The sequence below is a fragment of the Balaenoptera physalus genome (assembly GCF_965194825.1).
Source record: "Balaenoptera physalus genome assembly, chromosome: 8".
Lineage (NCBI taxonomy): Eukaryota > Metazoa > Chordata > Mammalia > Artiodactyla > Balaenopteridae > Balaenoptera > Balaenoptera physalus.
Window position 1 is genome coordinate 94,717,563 of NC_138887.1, and position 18,762 is coordinate 94,736,324.

The following is an 18,762-nucleotide window of genomic DNA, read 5'->3' on the forward strand; positions in this document are numbered from 1 at the left end:
TGATTCCATTTCTAGCATATCATAGATCCTTAATAAATGTGTGTTGAAATGAAATTCATCTGTTAAATTAACATTCTCCCCAAATATTTCCCATTTCTTTTCTCACATTGAGTCTTTTCCCCTTGATATATTGTCCTCTATTATACGATGTTATATTTTTAATGAGTCAACAACACACAGGTATATTTTTAAAGTAAAACTGGCATTTATTTCTTTAAAAATTGGCAGAGCAGTAACATGAGTATCAATGCCCAAATAAAGATTAACTTATCATTAGAATTTATTAATATGAATCCCCTAATGGAAGTAGCTATTAATAGCAAAAACAACTATTGATGAATAAATATCAAGAGAAGGGTAAACAAGAATTGCTCCCCTTTATCCAAAAGTTATTTGGCACAGAAAGTCTTGTTTTGTAGATTTTATTACTACAGGTCAGGTTAATTACTATACAGCTAATTTTTATCATTTTAATGCAGGATTGTGGTTTGCTGATTCAACCAGAGGAAACCTGCGGGTTACAGCCTATTTCCTCTGACTACATTGAAGCCATTTCACAGCCGGGACTAAAGACCTGTCCATCTGGCGACACAAAAGGTGACTATTACACTGGATATAATTTCTACTTTAAAAAAAAAAATCCTTTAATATAGATAAGTAGTAGATGTTTATTTATTAAACTATTCTTGTACAAAAAAATCAAGGTAATATGATACTTTTTCATTAATATGAACTACAACACATACAATTAATGTAAATGCATTGTTTTAATATGTGAAATATTTTGATTTATCAAATGCTTTTCTTTTCATCCTCTGCTCTTTGCCTAGTTAATGCATATTCACCTGTAGATTTCAGCCAAAAAGTCACTTGTACTGTAGTGCCTTCCTTGAGTCTCTGACTTGTTTTCCTTATTACGTATTTTCATAGCACCCAGTGTTTTTCTTCCATGGCAATTTCCACAATTATTTAAATGATTAAATGTGTAATTGATTGTTTGATGTCAGTCTTCCTGGGCTGTCAGCTGCATGAGGGCAGGGCGTCTGAGTTGTTCACACTCTACCAATTCACTTAACACTATACTTTCCACAGAGTAGGTACAAAATAAGTTGACCTTGTGAACCCAAAGAACTGCAAAGGATACAAGTTCAGTTTTAAACCATTTCTTTTGGTTAAAAAAAAAATCTTTGGGAATGGTCACTAACGTCTCCCATATATTGAGCATGCATAGAGGCAGGAAAATCATGAGGTCAAATTCAAATTACAGTGTTCAATCCTGCCTACGCCTAGGGCAGACCTGGAATGAGGCACTTTGGTGCCACTGTCTATTTCCCCTGTTTCTTTCCTTCCCCAGCACTATTCTTTCAGTGGAAGCTAGTGGGGTTAAGCCAAAGCTGGAACTAAAAATGCCTCCAAGGCAGTAAGAGGAGCAAAGAGCTTCTTCTCTGCGAGTCCTGGTTACTGCTCTGGCCTCCTGACCCCAAGTCTCCCTTCATCTAAAAAGTCTGAGAAAACACTCAGGAGCTTTTCTACCCTTGCCATGAACTTCACACCACAGCTTGAACAGGAAATGAGTTTCACAAATGGGTGGGACAAATTGCAATTTGGCATGCACGGTTAACAAACGTGGGCATTTCTTGAACATGTGTCCTAAATAATAAATTACAGTCAGTGCATAGGGAGGAATTTACCCATTATGGTGTGTCAGGTGGTATGATTTATGATTCTTGGCTAAATGAGATATATACTCTTATATACAAAGGAGACACCAATGTGTCTAGGTATTTTTTATCAGATGACAATTTATGAGAATCATAAAACAACTTAATTCTGTTCCTCCTACTGAACCGAGTCAAAAGTTCTTCAACAAAAAGTTGAAGATACATTACTGAGATTCCTCAAGAAGTGGCAGCTTCTTCTGTCCGTTAAACTTGCAGTAACTTATGCCAGGCTCTGTTCTGAAGCCATGCCTGGTCCTTGCAGGAGAGGCTGCCATAAAACAGGGGCCTTGGGACTTCCCTGGTGGCACAGTGGTTAAGAATCTGCCTGCCAATTCAGGGGACACGGGTTCGATCCCTGGCCCAGGAAGATCCCACATGCCGTGGAGCAACTAAGCCCACAAGCCACAACTACTGAGCCCACGTGCTGCAACTACTGAAGCCTGCGTGCCTAAAGCCCATGCTCTGCAACAAGAGAAGTCACCGCAATGAGAAGCCCGCGCACTGCAACTAAGAGTAGCCCCCGCTCGCCACAACTAGAAAGCCCGGGTGCAGCAATGAAGATCCAGTGCAGCCCAAAAATAAATAAAATTAAAAAAAAAAAAAAAACCAAACAATAAAAACACAGGGGCCTTCTGGTAACTTGAGTAGTTAGGCCTCTTTAAAAAAAACCACAATGTTGACACCCCAGTCAAGTCCATATTCCTTAACCTGACAATAATCTGACCTCTCCTATCTCTGCCAACTCGTCCTAGCCTCTTTTTCTTCTTTTTTTTTTGCTCTGCATTGGGTCTTCGTTGCTACGCATGGGCTTTCTTTAGTTGCAACGATCAGAGGCTACTCTTTGCTGCAGAGCACATGCTCTAGGCGTGCAGGCTTCAGTACTTGCAGCACATGGGCTCAGTAGTTGCGGCATGGGGGCCCTATAGTGCAGGCTCAGTAGTTGTGGTGCACAGGCTTAGTTGCTCCACGGCATGTGGGATCTTCCCGGACCAAGGATCGAACCCGTGTCCCCTGCATTGGCAGGTGGATTCTTGACCACTGCGCCACGCGGGAAGCCCCATCCTAGCCTCTTGACCTCATTTCATGCTGATAATCAGCTGCAGGACTCCAGGCTCTTGTCCATACTGTTCCCTGCTCCTAAAAGTCTTCTTCCCATCTTGATCTAACTTCTCCTGATGCTATGTCCTACTCCCTAGGAAGTCCTTCTTTACTACTCCACCCCCAGAGTTGCTTCTCTTCTATGCACCCAGAATATCTTGGACATATGTCTACAAATAGCACTCACCTCATTATATTTCAAGTATCTAATTTACATGTTTCTCTCTCTTCCTCTAATCAGTAGTCTTCAAAGTGGAAAACTGCAGCCATGCAAGGGGAGTGAGTGGCACAGAACAATCCACAGGGAAGAAGCCAGTAAAGATGAAAATATATGTACATTTATTTTTATTTAATTATGCTTATTTTTATGTTTTATGATGGATATAGGAGTATGTGTACGTGTAGTACAGGGTAGATGTATTAATACGTCAAAGGTGCATCAGCAATAAGTTTGTACTGATGGCGGCACGTAGATTACAAGTGTGTCCAGAGCAAAGATTGTACCTTATTCATCTTTCAGTGTCTGAGATATGATTTAAAAATAGTTGCTGAACTAAAACCAAGATCCAAGCCCTCCTCTCTTTCACAGAAGACTATGAGCCGCAGGGCACAATCAACTAGAGATAACAGCTCCATCCTTGAGGTCCTAGAGACCTAAAGATTCAAGGTAAATGAGTGAGATCAGAGACAGCAGTTGGCAAGAATGCACTTTTTTTTTTGCTGTCAGAGATGATTTCCTTCCTTGATGGTAGGACTCCCTTCTATAGAAAGAAGTTGTCACATTAGATGACATTGGAAGGACGTTTATTTTAGGACTCTTGCTTTAGCTTATAAGGCCATAGAATGGCTCCAAAATCTTATTTTCACAGCACATTACAGTTATTTGGCAGAACTGAATCCATTTTTTCTCCTTGAAAAATGTTTTTCCAATAACACTAGCTAATATAATTTTGAGTGACTTTTTTTTTACTAAGTTGAATTCTAGCCTTTTGAAAATAATTTAACTATAAGACACAACCTAAGAATAAAATCTTTTGCTCAGTAAAGAAAAAGTAATTCTCCTAATTTGCAGAAAGAAGAAATTTATATGATCATTGAATGAGAATTACATTTAAAGAAAATAATTTAGATTGAATTTTATAATATGTAAACTTTTATCGTATCTTTTTTTGGAAGGAAATATAACAACTTACACTTTAATATTTCTAATATTGAAAATATAGATGTATTTTTTCTTCTTAAGTAAAAACTGCCTTATTTTATAGCATTATAGAGTCAGGACTTAGTGCTGTCATTTATATGATTTTACATCTCCCCATGGCCCTAAATCACAAAGTCAAACTTCTTTTCTCCATTATATCACCCAATCCAATTCAGTTAAATGGCTGAAATCTAGCTTGCATTAAATATAAAGCTATAATGATAAATTAAATAACTTCTCCCAAAAGGCAATTTCATTCCTCAGAATGTTATTCCCTGAGACATATGTCATACTTTATTTCAGAAATCACAGCTTTGATTCATTCATTGTTTAAATATATAACACAGAATTTATGTCCTTCTTCTTGACAATTTTTGTTGAGCCGGAATCACTTAAAATGTCAAGAAAGCCCAGTCCTGCAGATGTTATACAGATGTCTATTTCAAGTAGTATTACTAACTCACAATAAAAAAGGCATTATTAAGCGATACAAAAATGCAAAGAGTTATGACTATAAATATATAGTAGTATGAACCATTGGAGCTAAGTTTTCAGAGACCCAATCAGGCATCTTTTTTTATGTGCATGTGATTTTATGCCCACAAACTAATACATATTTGGATCTTTGTGCATGCAATTGGTCACTTGTTTCTTCAGCCTTAGCAGCAAATGGCCGAAGAGCTTGGTTTGTGCAAAACTAGCTGTCAACGAGTTTGGGGGTGGGGTGGGGAGGCAGTATTTGGGGAGGGGATACACATGCTGTTAGATACTCAAGGATCTGAGGAAAACTGAGCCCTTCAAAGTATTATTAAATAATATCTCATTTGCAGAAACACATTTATGTCCCCAACATACCACCGTCTTACGAAAAAGAAAATTAAGAATCTTTTTAAAAACCTAGTCTCTGAGTACATGAACCCACTGAATAAATCCAGCTTTTAAAAATAAAAATACATTGATTGTGACAACCTGTTTGTGGTTTTCTTCTATAAGTGCTACCAGAGGGACTGCTGAGCCATATTGCATTTTCAACTGATGATTATGTGCTGACCTAACCTAACGTGATACAAGGATCAGCACACTGGAGACTCTGAGACCTCGATTTTGGTCCAGCCCTGTTGGCATGATCCCACTTCTGTCATTTAACATCTTGGGCCTCAGTTATCCTCACTGTAAAAGAAGAGGATGGAAAAGAGGAGATCCCAGGCCCCTTCCAACTGTATCCACAACCCACAGAATCTCTATGAAAAAAAAAGACTCTTTCAGAAGGAGGTTTTCTTGAGGAATTCATCGACGAAGGATAAACTTAAAGGCCGTGTCTAAATCAAATAGTATTAGGAGCCAAACAAAGATGTGAAAGATGTAGATTATTGATTACAAACCCTGTATGCCAGGGCAAAATTAGAATTAGAAAGCAAGATATATTCTGAATGAAAACCGCAGAAGAATTATAAAAGAGAATTGGATGGAGAAACAAACACTTTTGAGAACAGTCTTCATTTTGCCATTCAAACCTCAGCACTGCTCCCAAATGTTCGGTGTTGTATCTTTAAGTATTACTGCTATTCTCTCCATCTACAAACTTGGAAACACCTTTCACCGAGCAGACCTTCTTTTTCTCTCCAATATATACGGTCTGTCGTGGAGAGCAGTCACTTCTTCAGTCTCACTCCTGTCAGGTCTGTCTCCACTTAAAATCATCCATTCCACCTCTCCGAATCTTATCTATTCACAAATCCCTCTTCACATCTTATCTGCTCCACGGAACCTGCCAGACAACTCTGACCCCCATGGTGCTGTCTTTATTCTGAACTGCAATGGATTGCTTAGGGTGAAGTTGGGTGGGGACGGTAAAATATATTCATCGATTTCTAGTATAAAGGCACCGTGGCCGATGCTCTACATATTTTTCTTAAAGAGAAGTAAATGTAATCATGAAAAGATTAAGTAATTTGTCCAAGGTAAACAGCGGTTCTCAACCTTGACTGCATATTGGAATCACTTGAAAAGCATTAAAAAAAAATACTGATACCTGAGTTCCATATCCAGTGGTTCTGAGGTAATCAGTCTAGGGTACGACCTGGACATGAGGATTTTAAAAACCTTTCCAGGTGACTTTAATGTACTGAGTTGAGGTCCACAGAGCTACCTGGAAGGAGAGCCCAGGTGTGTGTCTCCAAAGCCCAGGCTCTTTGAGTACCACACTGATATTTTTCCTTAATTATGAATTACCTATTATTAAGCTTTTTACATGTGTAAATTGTACCCTTCTCACCTGATTATAATTTTTGAGGTTTCACATTATAATCAACATCATGGACTCTGGAGCTGACTCTTCAGCTCCAGTCCTGGGTCTACCACCTCCTAGCTGGAAGATATTGGACAAGTAACTTAACCTTTCTGAGTCCCAGTTAAGTCATTAGCACAATGGGGGTGATAATAGGGTGGTTCTAAGTTTAAATAAGTTAATATATTAAAGTGCTCAGAATATCCCTGACATCTGAGAGGTGCTATAACAATGTTAACTATTTCTTTCTTAGTTATTACCTTATTTTAACAACAAGAGTGCCTAATACCTAACAGGGTACATACTTCAGTACTGTATTGAATGAAAATCCTCCTAGATGGAGAGTGATATGTATGTAGAGAAATGGAAGGTCATTCACCGGACCTGAAATTGTGGAGATAGTATACTTAATGGGTAGATATTGAATAAGGCAGTTTTCTGGAATTCACATTCAGTTTAAAAATCAAAGCAAAGAAGAAATTGTATGGTAAGAGGAATAAACAAGTCCACATTACTTTTGGACTGTCCAGTAGCTCAGCTCCCGTTGGCACAGTCCTCCACTAAAGCAATTCTGCTGTGTGTATTCTTCTCTTCCTTGGAAGTCATACTCTTCTCATCTCCTTTCCTTTCTATTTCCTTCTGTTTCTCCCAGTTTCTCTCTCTTAATATACCCATACTTTTTTTTTTTAAATTGGGGTATAGTTGCTTTACAATGGTGTGTTAGTTTCTGCTGTACAACGAAGTGAATCCGCTATACGTATACATATATCCCCTCCCTCTTGGACCTCCTACCCCCCCTCCATCCCACCCATCTAGGTCACCACAGAGCACCGAGCTGAGCTCCCTGTGCTATACAGCAGGTTCCCACTAGCTATCTGTTTTACACATGGTAGTGTATTTATGTCCATCCCAATCTCCCAATTCATCCCACCCACCCCTTCCCCCCACCATGTCCACAGGTCCGTTCTCTAAGAAGTCTGCATCTCTATTCCTGCCCTGCAAATAGGTTCATCTGTACCATTTTTCTAGATTCCACATATATGCGTTAATATACGATATTTGTTTTTCTCTTTCTGACTTACTTCACTAGGTATGACAGACTCTAGGTCCATCCATGTCTCTATGAATGACCCAGTTTCATTCCTTTTTATGGCTGTTCTGTGATCAACCAGTAAGAGCTATAAACTAGATCTCTCTCCTTATTTTATTATTTGTAACTACTTCCACACACACAAACCCTCACATACACAATTCTGACATCCCCGAGTCATGAAATGTAAAATGAAGCCTATTCATCCCCTGAAAGTAGAAATTCTTCCTGCTAAAATTAGTGTCACACCAGATACTTTTGTTAGCAGAATCATAGATCAAAGCCAGAGTGGATAAACTTGTTAAAAACTTTCCTTTCTAACTCAAAAACTATCTGGGAATATTTAGCTCCTCAATATATTTTTTTAAACAAAGGTTTTTCTTTTCTTTCTTTATTTATTTGGCTGCGTTGGATCTTCGTTGCTGCTTGTGGCGAGCGGGGGCTACTCTTCGTTGCGGTGCGCGAGCTTCTCATTGCGGTGGCTTCTCTTGTTGCGGAGCACGGGTTCTAGGCGCTCAGGCTTCAGTAGTTGTGGCACGTGGGCTCAGTAGTTGTGGCTTGTGAGTTCTAGAGTGCAGGATCAGTAGTTGTGGCACACGGGCTTAGTTGCTCCGCGACATGTGGGATCTTCCTGGACCAGGGCTCGAACCCGTGTCCCCTGCGTTGGCAGGCGGATTCTTAACCACTGTGCCACCAGGGAAGTCCCATAGCTCCTCAATATTTTGAAGAGAAACATGAAGCAGTAACATAAGCAAGACCTTTTGGGTAGAGCAGATGATTGTTGAAGACATCAAGGTATTCTCCACAAAGGGCACAAATAACTGCTCCATGTTTAACATGCTGGTTCACTCTCCGTTCCTGAAAAGATGAACAAGGAAAAAACAAAACTCAAAAGTCATTTCCTGATATTTTTCTAATACATTATTAATGTGTCCACTCACACTAAAAGCTGCAGTGTTTTGAATGCATGTTACTTTATCAATAAAATAAGAACGATCTTAAATGCAGCTTTTTGAGAATATTCATTTATCTTATAAACATTTACTAAAGCTTGTGCCCTACTTTGTGCCTGAAATCAGCTGCTAACAAAGGTGAATATGATGTGGTAACTGTGCTGGGTCCTTTAAATACATTATCCCATTAAATCCTCATACCAATCATGTGAGGAGAACAGTACACACCTCATCTAACAGATGAAAAAATTAAGGTGACAGAGCTAGAAAGAGGTGAAGATATTCACAGCAAAAAGGCCACCAATCAAATTAAGGAGCAATCGCTAGTCTTCAGAACAATAAATTATCAGAATATTAAAGTAATTGTCTTATCGTATCTTGAATCTCTGGAGAGCAGAGAATATAACTATTATTGGATTGGTAACCTAAGCATGTGTTAGGCTAGGAAATATCTGTGGCCAGCTACCTCAGTATCAGTGGCTCCCTATATACTTTGGTCCTATTAAGTGCCTCGTGTACTCTTTGAAAATAAATAATAACTGAGTAGTACCCAGTCACTTTAATTTTTTTTTAAGTATGTGTTTTTACGGAACAGAATTCATACTTGACTTCAGCATGAACTGTGTTATTTCAGAACATTACTACTTGAGATTCTGTTTGGTCGGCAGGAGGCCATGCACTGCTCCACTGGGTTTATGTAAGAGTGGTCTCCTCCCTGTGATTTCTGTAATGCTGTGCCATCGCTGAATTCTAGACTTACTTGCAAACTGTAATTTCACCCGTAGAAATGGAACCAAAGAAGTTTTGCTGTCTCTTCCAGGCCAGTGGATCGTGCCTTGCCTTAGCTGTTCAGACAACAGGACCTGTGACTGGAGAGAAGTCACTTGGCAGCCTCACAACTGTCAATATGGTGTCCTAACTAAGCCTCAACTCCAGCAGTGCCTGGGAGGAAGGAAGGTAGGCTCTGGATCAGTGGGGGAAACCTTTCATTTACACCACCCACAGCACCAGAACTGTACCTACTAGACCAGTTCCTGCTCCCTCACTCTGCAGAGGACAGCTAACTGAATGCAGTTTGGCTTTCTGAATGAATGCATTATCATAGAAGAGCCTTAACAATTTTTGCTCACAATGCTCAGTTATTTCCAAATAAGTCTACTTGACAGATTGAGGCCCTTAAAATCATGTCCTGTCCTGTGCTGACCCAGTTCCATGCTGGCTTTCTCAGCCCACATGGGTAAGAGCTGGCCGTGTCAACTGACAGTTGGCGATTCAGAGCATCTGGCCTTGTCACCTGCAGCTCTCGCAAGGCACTGCAGTTAAAACAGCCATCTGTGGCTCGCACAGGCGGTGTAATGTTCCTGCATGTAAGACTTCTGCTTCAGCATACCCCGTGCATAGCATGGTTTTTACACACTAACCTTCCTGATCTTCTCTCACGTTCCCGGGCAGGTCTCGCGTGGACCTCGCTAGGCTGCTTTTCCTTTAGTGCGGCTTCTAAGCTGATCTCTTGGACATGCAGTGTCTCCTTGCTAGGCGTGCTCTGACTAGGTAGATTCTGGCAGAGCTCTCGGACGTGCGAACTGGGCACATAGACTGAGATGCTTGGTTAACATGAAGTAAGTAATCCTTCTGCAGACTTTCAAAGTACTTTTTATTAGATGGACATTTCCTTACAAACTATTTGCAAACTCTCAAGCACGGGCAAGACTGATTTCAAAAACTGATTTTTTTAAGAAGCTCTATGATTCATAAAGTACAGTGGAGTAAATATATGTCAATTTTTCAGATTAGGCCTATGTTCAGATTTTCTACCAGCAAATGGTTTAAAGAAGAATGACAGGTGGGAGAAGCAAGGCAGGGGAATGGACCTCTTCTTCATGGAGATTCTAATATACATGCCCCAAAGTTTGTGACTGAGAGGATGTCTAAAGATAAAGCAGCAGTATTAGTTAGTTTCAAAAAAGGGAAGGGAAGAAAAGAAATGTCAGAAACTTCTGTTGCTGTATTATTAAGTGAGCATTGATTCTGTGCAAAGAACCGTGCTACTGACTTTTTCACACCTTAAATCCTATCAGACTGTGAGCTTTAGGAGGGGAGCCAATGTGTTTGATTCACTACCATAATCTCCTTGCTTGGCACAGCGTTTGTAAAATAATAGTCACTTAATAAATATTCGTTGAGTAAATGAATAAGTTAAAATTTTATTTATTCCTATTCACAAGTCTGTAAGGTAGATATTTTTAGATCCGTTTTCTACTTAAGAATATTAAAGTTCAGAGAGATTGAGTAATTCACCTGTGATCACACATGTATGTAAGTGGCCACTACTCAGGCAGTTTGAACCACCAATTTGGACAACCCAACCTCCATATCCTAGAAATGTAGGACTGGAAACAATGAAAATAGTCGTTGTCATAAGTCAGCCTTTTCCAGACTCTTTAAGAATCTCGTTCTGACCTCAGGAAGATTCCAAGATGTCATCATCTATTAACCTGAAAGTCAGTAGATGTTAAAGTTCATCACTAAAGTCCATGGCTTTGGACAGGACACATTGTTTCTCAGGCTCATTTTCTTCATCTGTAAAATAAGAATAAGTCTATATGATCTAATCCCATGCTGTAGATTAATCAACTTTGTAGAAAGCTAAATGCCTTCCCTGTCAGTCTTAAAATACCATAGCCTGAGTGACTTAAATAGATATTTATTTCTCAACAGTTCTGGAGGCTGAGAAGTCCAAGATCAGGGCGCCAGCACAGTTTGGTTGTGGTGAGAGGCCGCTTCCTGGCTTCTCTTGGCTGCCTTTTTGCTGTGTCCTCATAAGGTAGAGAGACAGAGACAGAGAGACCTCTAATGTCTTCCTCTTCTTATAAAGACACTAATCCCATTATGGGGCCAACACCCTCATGACCTCATCTAGACCTGATAACCTTCTAAGGCTCCACCTCCTAATACCATCACATGGTGGGCGGGTGTGGAGGGGGGAAATTAGGGTTTCAACATGTGAATTTCAGGAGGACACAAACACAAAGTCCACAATACTGTCTTTGTTCATTTCAATTATTAGCAACTCTACAAAGTAATGACAAGAAAAAGGGAAGATCTCTTCTTCCTACACGTTAGAGAGAGATGATGTTACAAAGTCTGAAAATAAAGGCCTGTGTTCAGATCAGGTGATCCCCGTAGAGACCGACCAGCTGGCTGCTAGACAGTGAGGGCTTCTCTTAGTGATTCTTTGGGTCCAGAAGTGTCCTTCAGACTTGCAAGCTCAGAAACTCAAATTTGCCAGCATACTGGCAGTGGTCCTACAGAGTCTGCTGTGTTTACCAGGATGCCAATTTACTTTATACCCAGCAGGGAAGCATTGTACATTTTTAGCAGAGCAGCGGCACAACCAGAATTAGAAAAACCATCCTGCAATAGTATGGAGACTGCCTACGGCAGGAAGAAATGGGCATGGTGCTGGGAGGGGCAGAGACTGTTTAATGGAAAAATTCTATCACGCCACACTGAGGAAGCCACGAAAGTCAAGAATACGTATAGAATAATCTCATCAATGCAAAACCTAATGCAGACATGCTTACACGCACGGAATATTTCTGGAAGTAACAAGCCCTTAAGAATCATTACGTAAGTTGGACTTCCCCGGTGGCACAGTGGTTAAGAATCCGCCTGCCAATGCAGGATACACGGGTTCAATCCCTGGTCCGGGAAGATCCCACATTCTGCGGAGCAGCTAAGCCCGTGCGCCACAACTGCTGAGCCTGTGCTCCAGAGCCCATGAGCCACAACTACTGAGCCCGCGTGCCTACAGCCCGTGCTCCGCAACAAGAGGAGCCACCACAGTGAGAAGCCTGTGCACCGCGATGAAGAGTAGCCCTCGCTCGCCACAACTAGAGAAAGCCTGCGGGCAGCAATGAAGACCCAACACAGCCAAAATTAATTAATTACTTAATTAATTTTTTTAAAAGAGTGATTATATAAGTGGAGGGGAGTAGCGGAGGAGTGGGATGGTGACAGGATTGGCCATATATTCTGCCAGGCCCAGGGCAAAACGGAAGTGCAGGACCCTGTGTTCAATAATTATTAAGAATTTTGAGAAGGCAAAAGCAGAGCAATAAACCAAGCACAGGATCCTTTTACACACAGACCCTGTGTGAATGCCAAGGTCGTATGGCCGTGAAGCCAAGTCAGGTAGTAAATTATGGTTGGCAAAATGTGAAGAAGTCTTTTTAAATACAGGTTTCCCCCGCTATCCAAAAGTAGAGTGCTTCTATGAAGCCTTTCGTAAATCGAAATGGAGGAAAGTGAAGAGTATCCCCGATTTTCGGAAAGTTCAATTGACAACACTTTGCTTTTCTGAAAGACCTATATTAGTACCTATTTTTGCTAACCAAAAGAAATCCGAAGAGGATTTTCACTTTTAGGAAAAATGCCTGTCTTAATGTAGGTCTTTCAGAAAAACGAAGTGGCATAAATTGAACTTTCGGAAAGCAGGGGATACATGTATGTGTATTACCTTTATGTTTACAATGTGTGAGCACCTTTTTAAATCCAAAAATCTATATTTTGAAAAGTTGTATAAATCAGAACTTGGGCAGAGGCCGTGGAAATGCAAAGAAGGGAAAAACTGAGAAAGACATTTTATATTCCGAATCACAGGACTTGGTAATGTGCAGACAGGTTTATACCCTCATGTACCACACAGCACAGAGATGATTGTGTAAACATTCACGATTACAACTATGAAATCGCACTTATTTTAAGAAAGCTTCACTTATGAATAGGAGTTGGTTACCAGAAGGTTTTCCCTATACATCTATTTCTCATTCTCCTGGAGAAAAATATAAACATACAAAGTGATCGTGAAACTCTTATATTTCATTATTGAGGCAATGGAGTTCTTATCCTACCCAGAACTTTTTACAATCACCATTCTATTTCAAAGACAAGTACATGTTAAAGCATATCAGTTACAAAAATAGAGAAAAAAGTAACACAAATATTTTGTTTTATAAACACCTGACTCTTTTGGGGGGTGAGGTGCAGGTAGGGAACTCTTTTTGCCATGTCAAACATTCAAGAAAAGAGGCATATTATTCGGGTGATATCATCCAGAAATTCACTTCACAAATGCAAAAGGACAGCAGCTTCAGACTGGCACTCAGGAATGAAGTGACTCTTTTATTCATTGAAGGCATCGGAGTAACTGCTGCCCCACATCAGAAACCTTGCAACCTCAGTTATCCCTAACATGTTCTCACAGAGTGGAATCCAGCTGACCACTTAACACAATTAAGCCCAGAACACTTTTTCAACTTTTGGGATGTCACCTTGTTACTCATTCATGTAGATTTGTTGAGCTAAGAATCTGTTCTACGTGTGCACACCACGATCCTCCAAGGTGCCAAATTTCTAGTGGAAGAAGACAAATGAGAGAAGTGATCGTTACAGTATAGCGTGAGCATTGCAAAGGTTGGGAGAAGCCCAGAGGCTGACACCTGACCTGGACTGGGAAGGTCTGGAAAAGTTGCCAAAAGAGAAAGTGCCTGAGCAGAGTGGTGTTGGTAGTCATAGGCAATCTACCAATCACATGACTTTGAAATAGTTTAATTGAACAAGAAAAAAATAAAGATCTTCATTTTTTCTCAAAAGAACCTATGGTGAGAGTTGTATTATTCAAGCTTAGTGCCTTCTTTGAATTTTCTCTTACTGGAGGGAACAGAGAATGGAGGGAACAGACAATGGGCAGGAACCAAGCAGGCGAGGAGTGCACTGGAGGTAATTCTGAGTTACTCGTTTTCCGTGTGCTCCAGTTTATGCCTCTTGGATTGTGTAAAAGTGGGGACATACCTAGACATGCAATTTCTAATGGTATAGTACCCTTACTCATTTGAAAACTTTCAATTAATATGGAAAACTCAGATTTTTTACCGTGAGAAGCCAAAAATGTCACTGTTACTGTGTACAGTAGTGCAAATATGTTGTGCTACAAAAAAACCAGAAGTTTATTTTAAATCCTAATCAAGGCAACCTTTAAGGAAATACATTAAACTGAGCTATCTTTCTCAAAAGAATCAGATTAAATGGCAACAGAATTTGACTGGGCCCGTGAGAAGTATTGGAAAGTTAGGCCTTCAAACAGCATTCTGCTTTCTTTAGAATCTCCAAGTAGTCATTTCTCTCACTTGAATTTCCTTATGTTGTTATTATGACCTTTTACATCTTTTTACCACTGCTTTCCAGTGATGAATGGAAGGCTATACTTGGAAATGGAGGCCCACCGGTGGGGAAGAAACAAAACACAGATCAGTTGGGATTTAAAAAGGCGTTCAAGTTTCCTGTAACTTTGACCAGGAATGTCACTGCACTCAATGGTGTGTAAGCAGGACCGAACTTTTTATACCTCAGTCATTTGCCTTTACTTCAGTGAACAGGAGGCTGATCTCTGCAGAAAGATGGCACAGGGTTTCTCCTCAGAGCATTTGTATCACTTTCTATGGCATACTTGTTAGTGTCTGGAGGGCAGGTAAATACGAGACCCCTTTTACTCTAAATCTATCCAAATATGAGTTATTTCATTTGTAAGCTGTTGTAGATATGTATAGGTTTTGTGTTGAATCAAAGTAAAATTCATTGAAAAAGAGCAAACTATGTGTTCAGTTATACTCTTGACAAATGTCTCTAAATAGATACACACCTCTTACTTAATAAACTTTGGTTGGAACATTTGTAAAAATTTATCAGAGCATAACTTTGTAATCACAGTGCAAAATACATAGGAAATAGTTTAGAAGTAGGGTAATGAAATTTACAACTGAAAGAACTTAGGAGGCTGACCAAAACTGAATGAAGCGAGCTTTTATTTTGTTTGTCAGAAACATAGTTCAACTGACAAACTCAGTATTTTATTACTCAGTAATAAAATATCTGAGAGAAGAGTGCAATTAAGAAAGGAAAATATAAAAAGGCAATATTTACTGAAAGTATTTAAACTCAGCTGTTAAAACAGGAAATGTAACTTGCATTTTTAAGCTATGTTTGCAAGTTAAGTACTGTCTTGGACTTGAAGGTGTTTACATATTTGAAGTACGCCCAATTTATGATAATATGTTCTGACTAATACGTGAATTCCATTATGGTTACACAATTCATTGTTGCTTGTCAGTTTCAATAAAAAAGGGTGAACAGAAGAAAAGGAGTGTACCTGACTCTCACCAGGAAAGGATGGCTTACACATAATGCCCACAATCCAGAGAGAAGGGCAAAATAGATACATACTTTTGTTCCAAGCAGTTAGAAGGTCTATGTCTAGGTGATATTGTTCAGTTGTTTGTTTTTCTTTTCTGCCAAATTTCATGTGTTTTAGAGTGACTTGCCGACATGTCGGTTTTCATCTGTTCTTGACTCCAAAGAGCAATTTGTTTGGTCCTCTATAGCCAGTTTAATCAAATGCATCATTGAAAAAACATTCGTTGCAATCGTATTACATTTCACAGAGAGACACTTTGATGAGCTAGATTTTCATCATGCCCTAAATATCATTAGCCATCTGATCAGTCTCAGCTTCATATTAGCTGAATCACCCTATACCTCACTTAGAATGGGAAGTTACTTTATGAGGGCAGTGGTGCTCAATCACGGGGCTCATCGGAATCACTGTGGAGCTTTCTAGACGTATGGGCTATGCTTGGCCCTGGACTAGATGTAATGAATAGGACTCCTCCTCACCTCACTTTCATTTCCTTTATTTACCAAGATGAGAGCTCTCCAGTAAGCAGGCATTGCCTAGATTAATGGACAAGAAGCTCCTGTGTAACTTCCCCTCTTGGAAGCTTCCAGTGGGTTCCTATTAGCTGGCTGAGACCTGTGTTGGCATCTCCATGCACTTTGTTGTTCTGAAGAAATATCCCCATCTCTGTGAATATTGAAGATAGAACCTATGCAAGAGGAAAGAAAGGAAGATAGAAAATTATTTTTTTATTTTTTAACATCTTTATTGGAGTATAATTGCTTTACAATGGTGTGTTAGTTTCTGCTTTATAACAAAGTGAATCAGTTATACATATACATATGTTCCCATATCTCTTCCCTCTTGCATCTCCCTCCCTCCCACCCTCCCTCTCCCACCCCTTTAGGTGGTCACAAAGCACCGAGCTGATCTCCCTGTGCTATGCAACTGCTTCCCACTAGCTATCTATTTTACGTTTGGTAGTGTATATATGTCCATGCCACTCTCTCACTTTGTCACAGCTTATCCTTCCCCCTCCCCATATCCTCAAGTCCATTCTCTAGTAGGTCTGTGTCTTTATTCCTGTCTTACCACTAAGTTCTTCATGACCTTTTTTTTTTTTCCTTAGATTCCGTATATATGTGTTAGCATACAGTATTTGTTTTTCTCTTTCTGACTTACTTCACTCTGTATGACAGACGCTAACTCCATCCACCTCACTACAAATAACTCAATTTCGTTTCTTTTTATGGCTGAGTAATATTCCATTGTATATATGTGCCACATCTTCTTTATCCATTCATCTGATGATGGACACTTAGGTTCCTTCCATGTCCTGGCTATTGTAAATAGAGCTGCAATGAACATTTTGGTACATGACTCTTTTTGAATTATGGTTTTCTCAGGGTATATGCCCAGTAGTGGGATTGCTGGGTCGTATGGTAGTTCTATTTTTAGTTTTTTAAGGAACCTCCATACTGGAAAATTATTTTAAATCAAGGGTTTTTTTTTTTTTCCCTGTCTATTGATTCTACATATACCCAGTTCTTTCCTAACTTCAACAGATCAGAAGAATCTGAGAAGCTAACAAACTAACTTTATATTGACTCAACACAGACAGCCCCCATTGCTTCTCTTCATTTCTTTATAACTTGCTTTGCTAACTATGTCCTTGTTACTTTTGGTGACTGTGGAGACAGGAGGTAATAGAGTAAAATATTTACATGTTAGGTATCATCATCATTAGTTCCCTTTATTCATGATGAAATAAAGTGGGATGAAAATTGTTTTATCGTATATTTCAATCAAAAATTCCCAAAGTTTTTGTTGTATTTTCACTAATAAATGATATTTCTTGCTCTTATTTGTCCCAAGGAATCAATATCTCTAAGAACAGAAGTGCTCTTATGCATTATGTAGATTATAAATTTAGGCTTTCATATGCTTCACACTTTTACTAATTCACAGGCAGAAAATCTGAATTTAGGCGATTTTTTTTCCCCAGAAAGACTTAGCATGTAGGAGAATGTGGTAAAGACTAGGGAAGTGTTCATCAAAGTCATTTCTTCTTCTTTCTGGCACAGAGCTTGACTACATTTCTCAGTCTCCCTTGAAATCAGGTGCATGACCATATGACTGAGTTCCAACCAATGGGATGTGAGCAGCAGTGATGTGCCCAGCCCCCAGGGTGGGCCCATAGGAAACCTGGCAGCTCTTTACTCCTTCCCCCAGCTGGATATCAATGCCCAGTGAGGTCTTGGAATCCGTATTTGAGGAAGGCACGGTCTAACCATCCTGGGACCCTGAATAACCTCCCTGCCCCAACCCACCCCCATACCCCTGCCTGGAACCACCTGGACTGTTTTCCTGAAGGAGAAGTAAACATCAATTGTGTTTAGGCCATTATACATTTTGGGGCTCTGTTTGTTAATAGCACTTAGCCTGTGTCACCTAATACAGGGACTATATAATGTTGAGAAATTAGAAATGAAAACAAAGACAATTTTATGGTTTTTAAGGAGACTATTTTAAAGTAAGCCCAAGCTTTAATAGAGCCTAAGAACAGGATGTGCTTCTAGGTCCTATGGTCCATGATGGTGTGAAAAATAGTAGAAAAAACACCATACCCTATATACTTTTCAGTGACACTTTGCATGCCAAGTTTTGGGAATAGAACAGATGCAGAACTCTTCTAAACACATCTTTGCCTCCCGCTGATGAGCTGAGATCCAGCCTCTGATGACACATTGAGACACAGATGTTTCTGCTCCTCTCCAGAGCCCACCTGGATGGAGGCAGCCTCCCTTCATACCACAGGACCAGAAGAGAGATGCTACATAGGAAAAAGCCATTCAATCTTTAGAATAAAGCTGCTACTGGAATTCAAAATACGATTAGTGTTATTCCTGTGATAGGTTTATTGAACCAATGTTTAATCTTGATTCTCTTAGGCCATTGTTCTACAGTAATCAAGACAGTATGGTACTGGCACAAAAACAGAAATATAGATCAATGGTACAGGATAGAAAGCCCAGAGATAAACCCACGCACACATGGTCACCTAATTTATAACAAAGGAGGCAAGGACAAACAATGGAGAAAAGACAGCCTCTTAAATAAGTGGTGCCGGGAAAACTGGACAGCTACATGTAAAAGAATGAAATTAGATCACTTCCTAACA

The 18,762-nt window shown here is 39.7% G+C and overlaps 1 protein-coding gene across 6 annotated transcripts in view; it reads left to right on the plus strand.

Moving 5' to 3' along the window:
* The window catches only part of CPED1 (cadherin like and PC-esterase domain containing 1), a 297,503-nt gene that overhangs the window by 247,540 nt on the left and 31,201 nt on the right, over positions 1-18,762 (plus strand). For all 6 annotated transcript variants that reach the window (XM_082472283.1, XM_082472285.1, XM_082472282.1 and 3 more), the window contains 2 exons: positions 480-597; positions 9,171-9,307. In XM_082472283.1, coding sequence (XP_082328409.1) covers positions 480-597; positions 9,171-9,307 — 255 coding nt within the window. The remainder of the gene's footprint in view (positions 1-479; positions 598-9,170; positions 9,308-18,762) is intronic.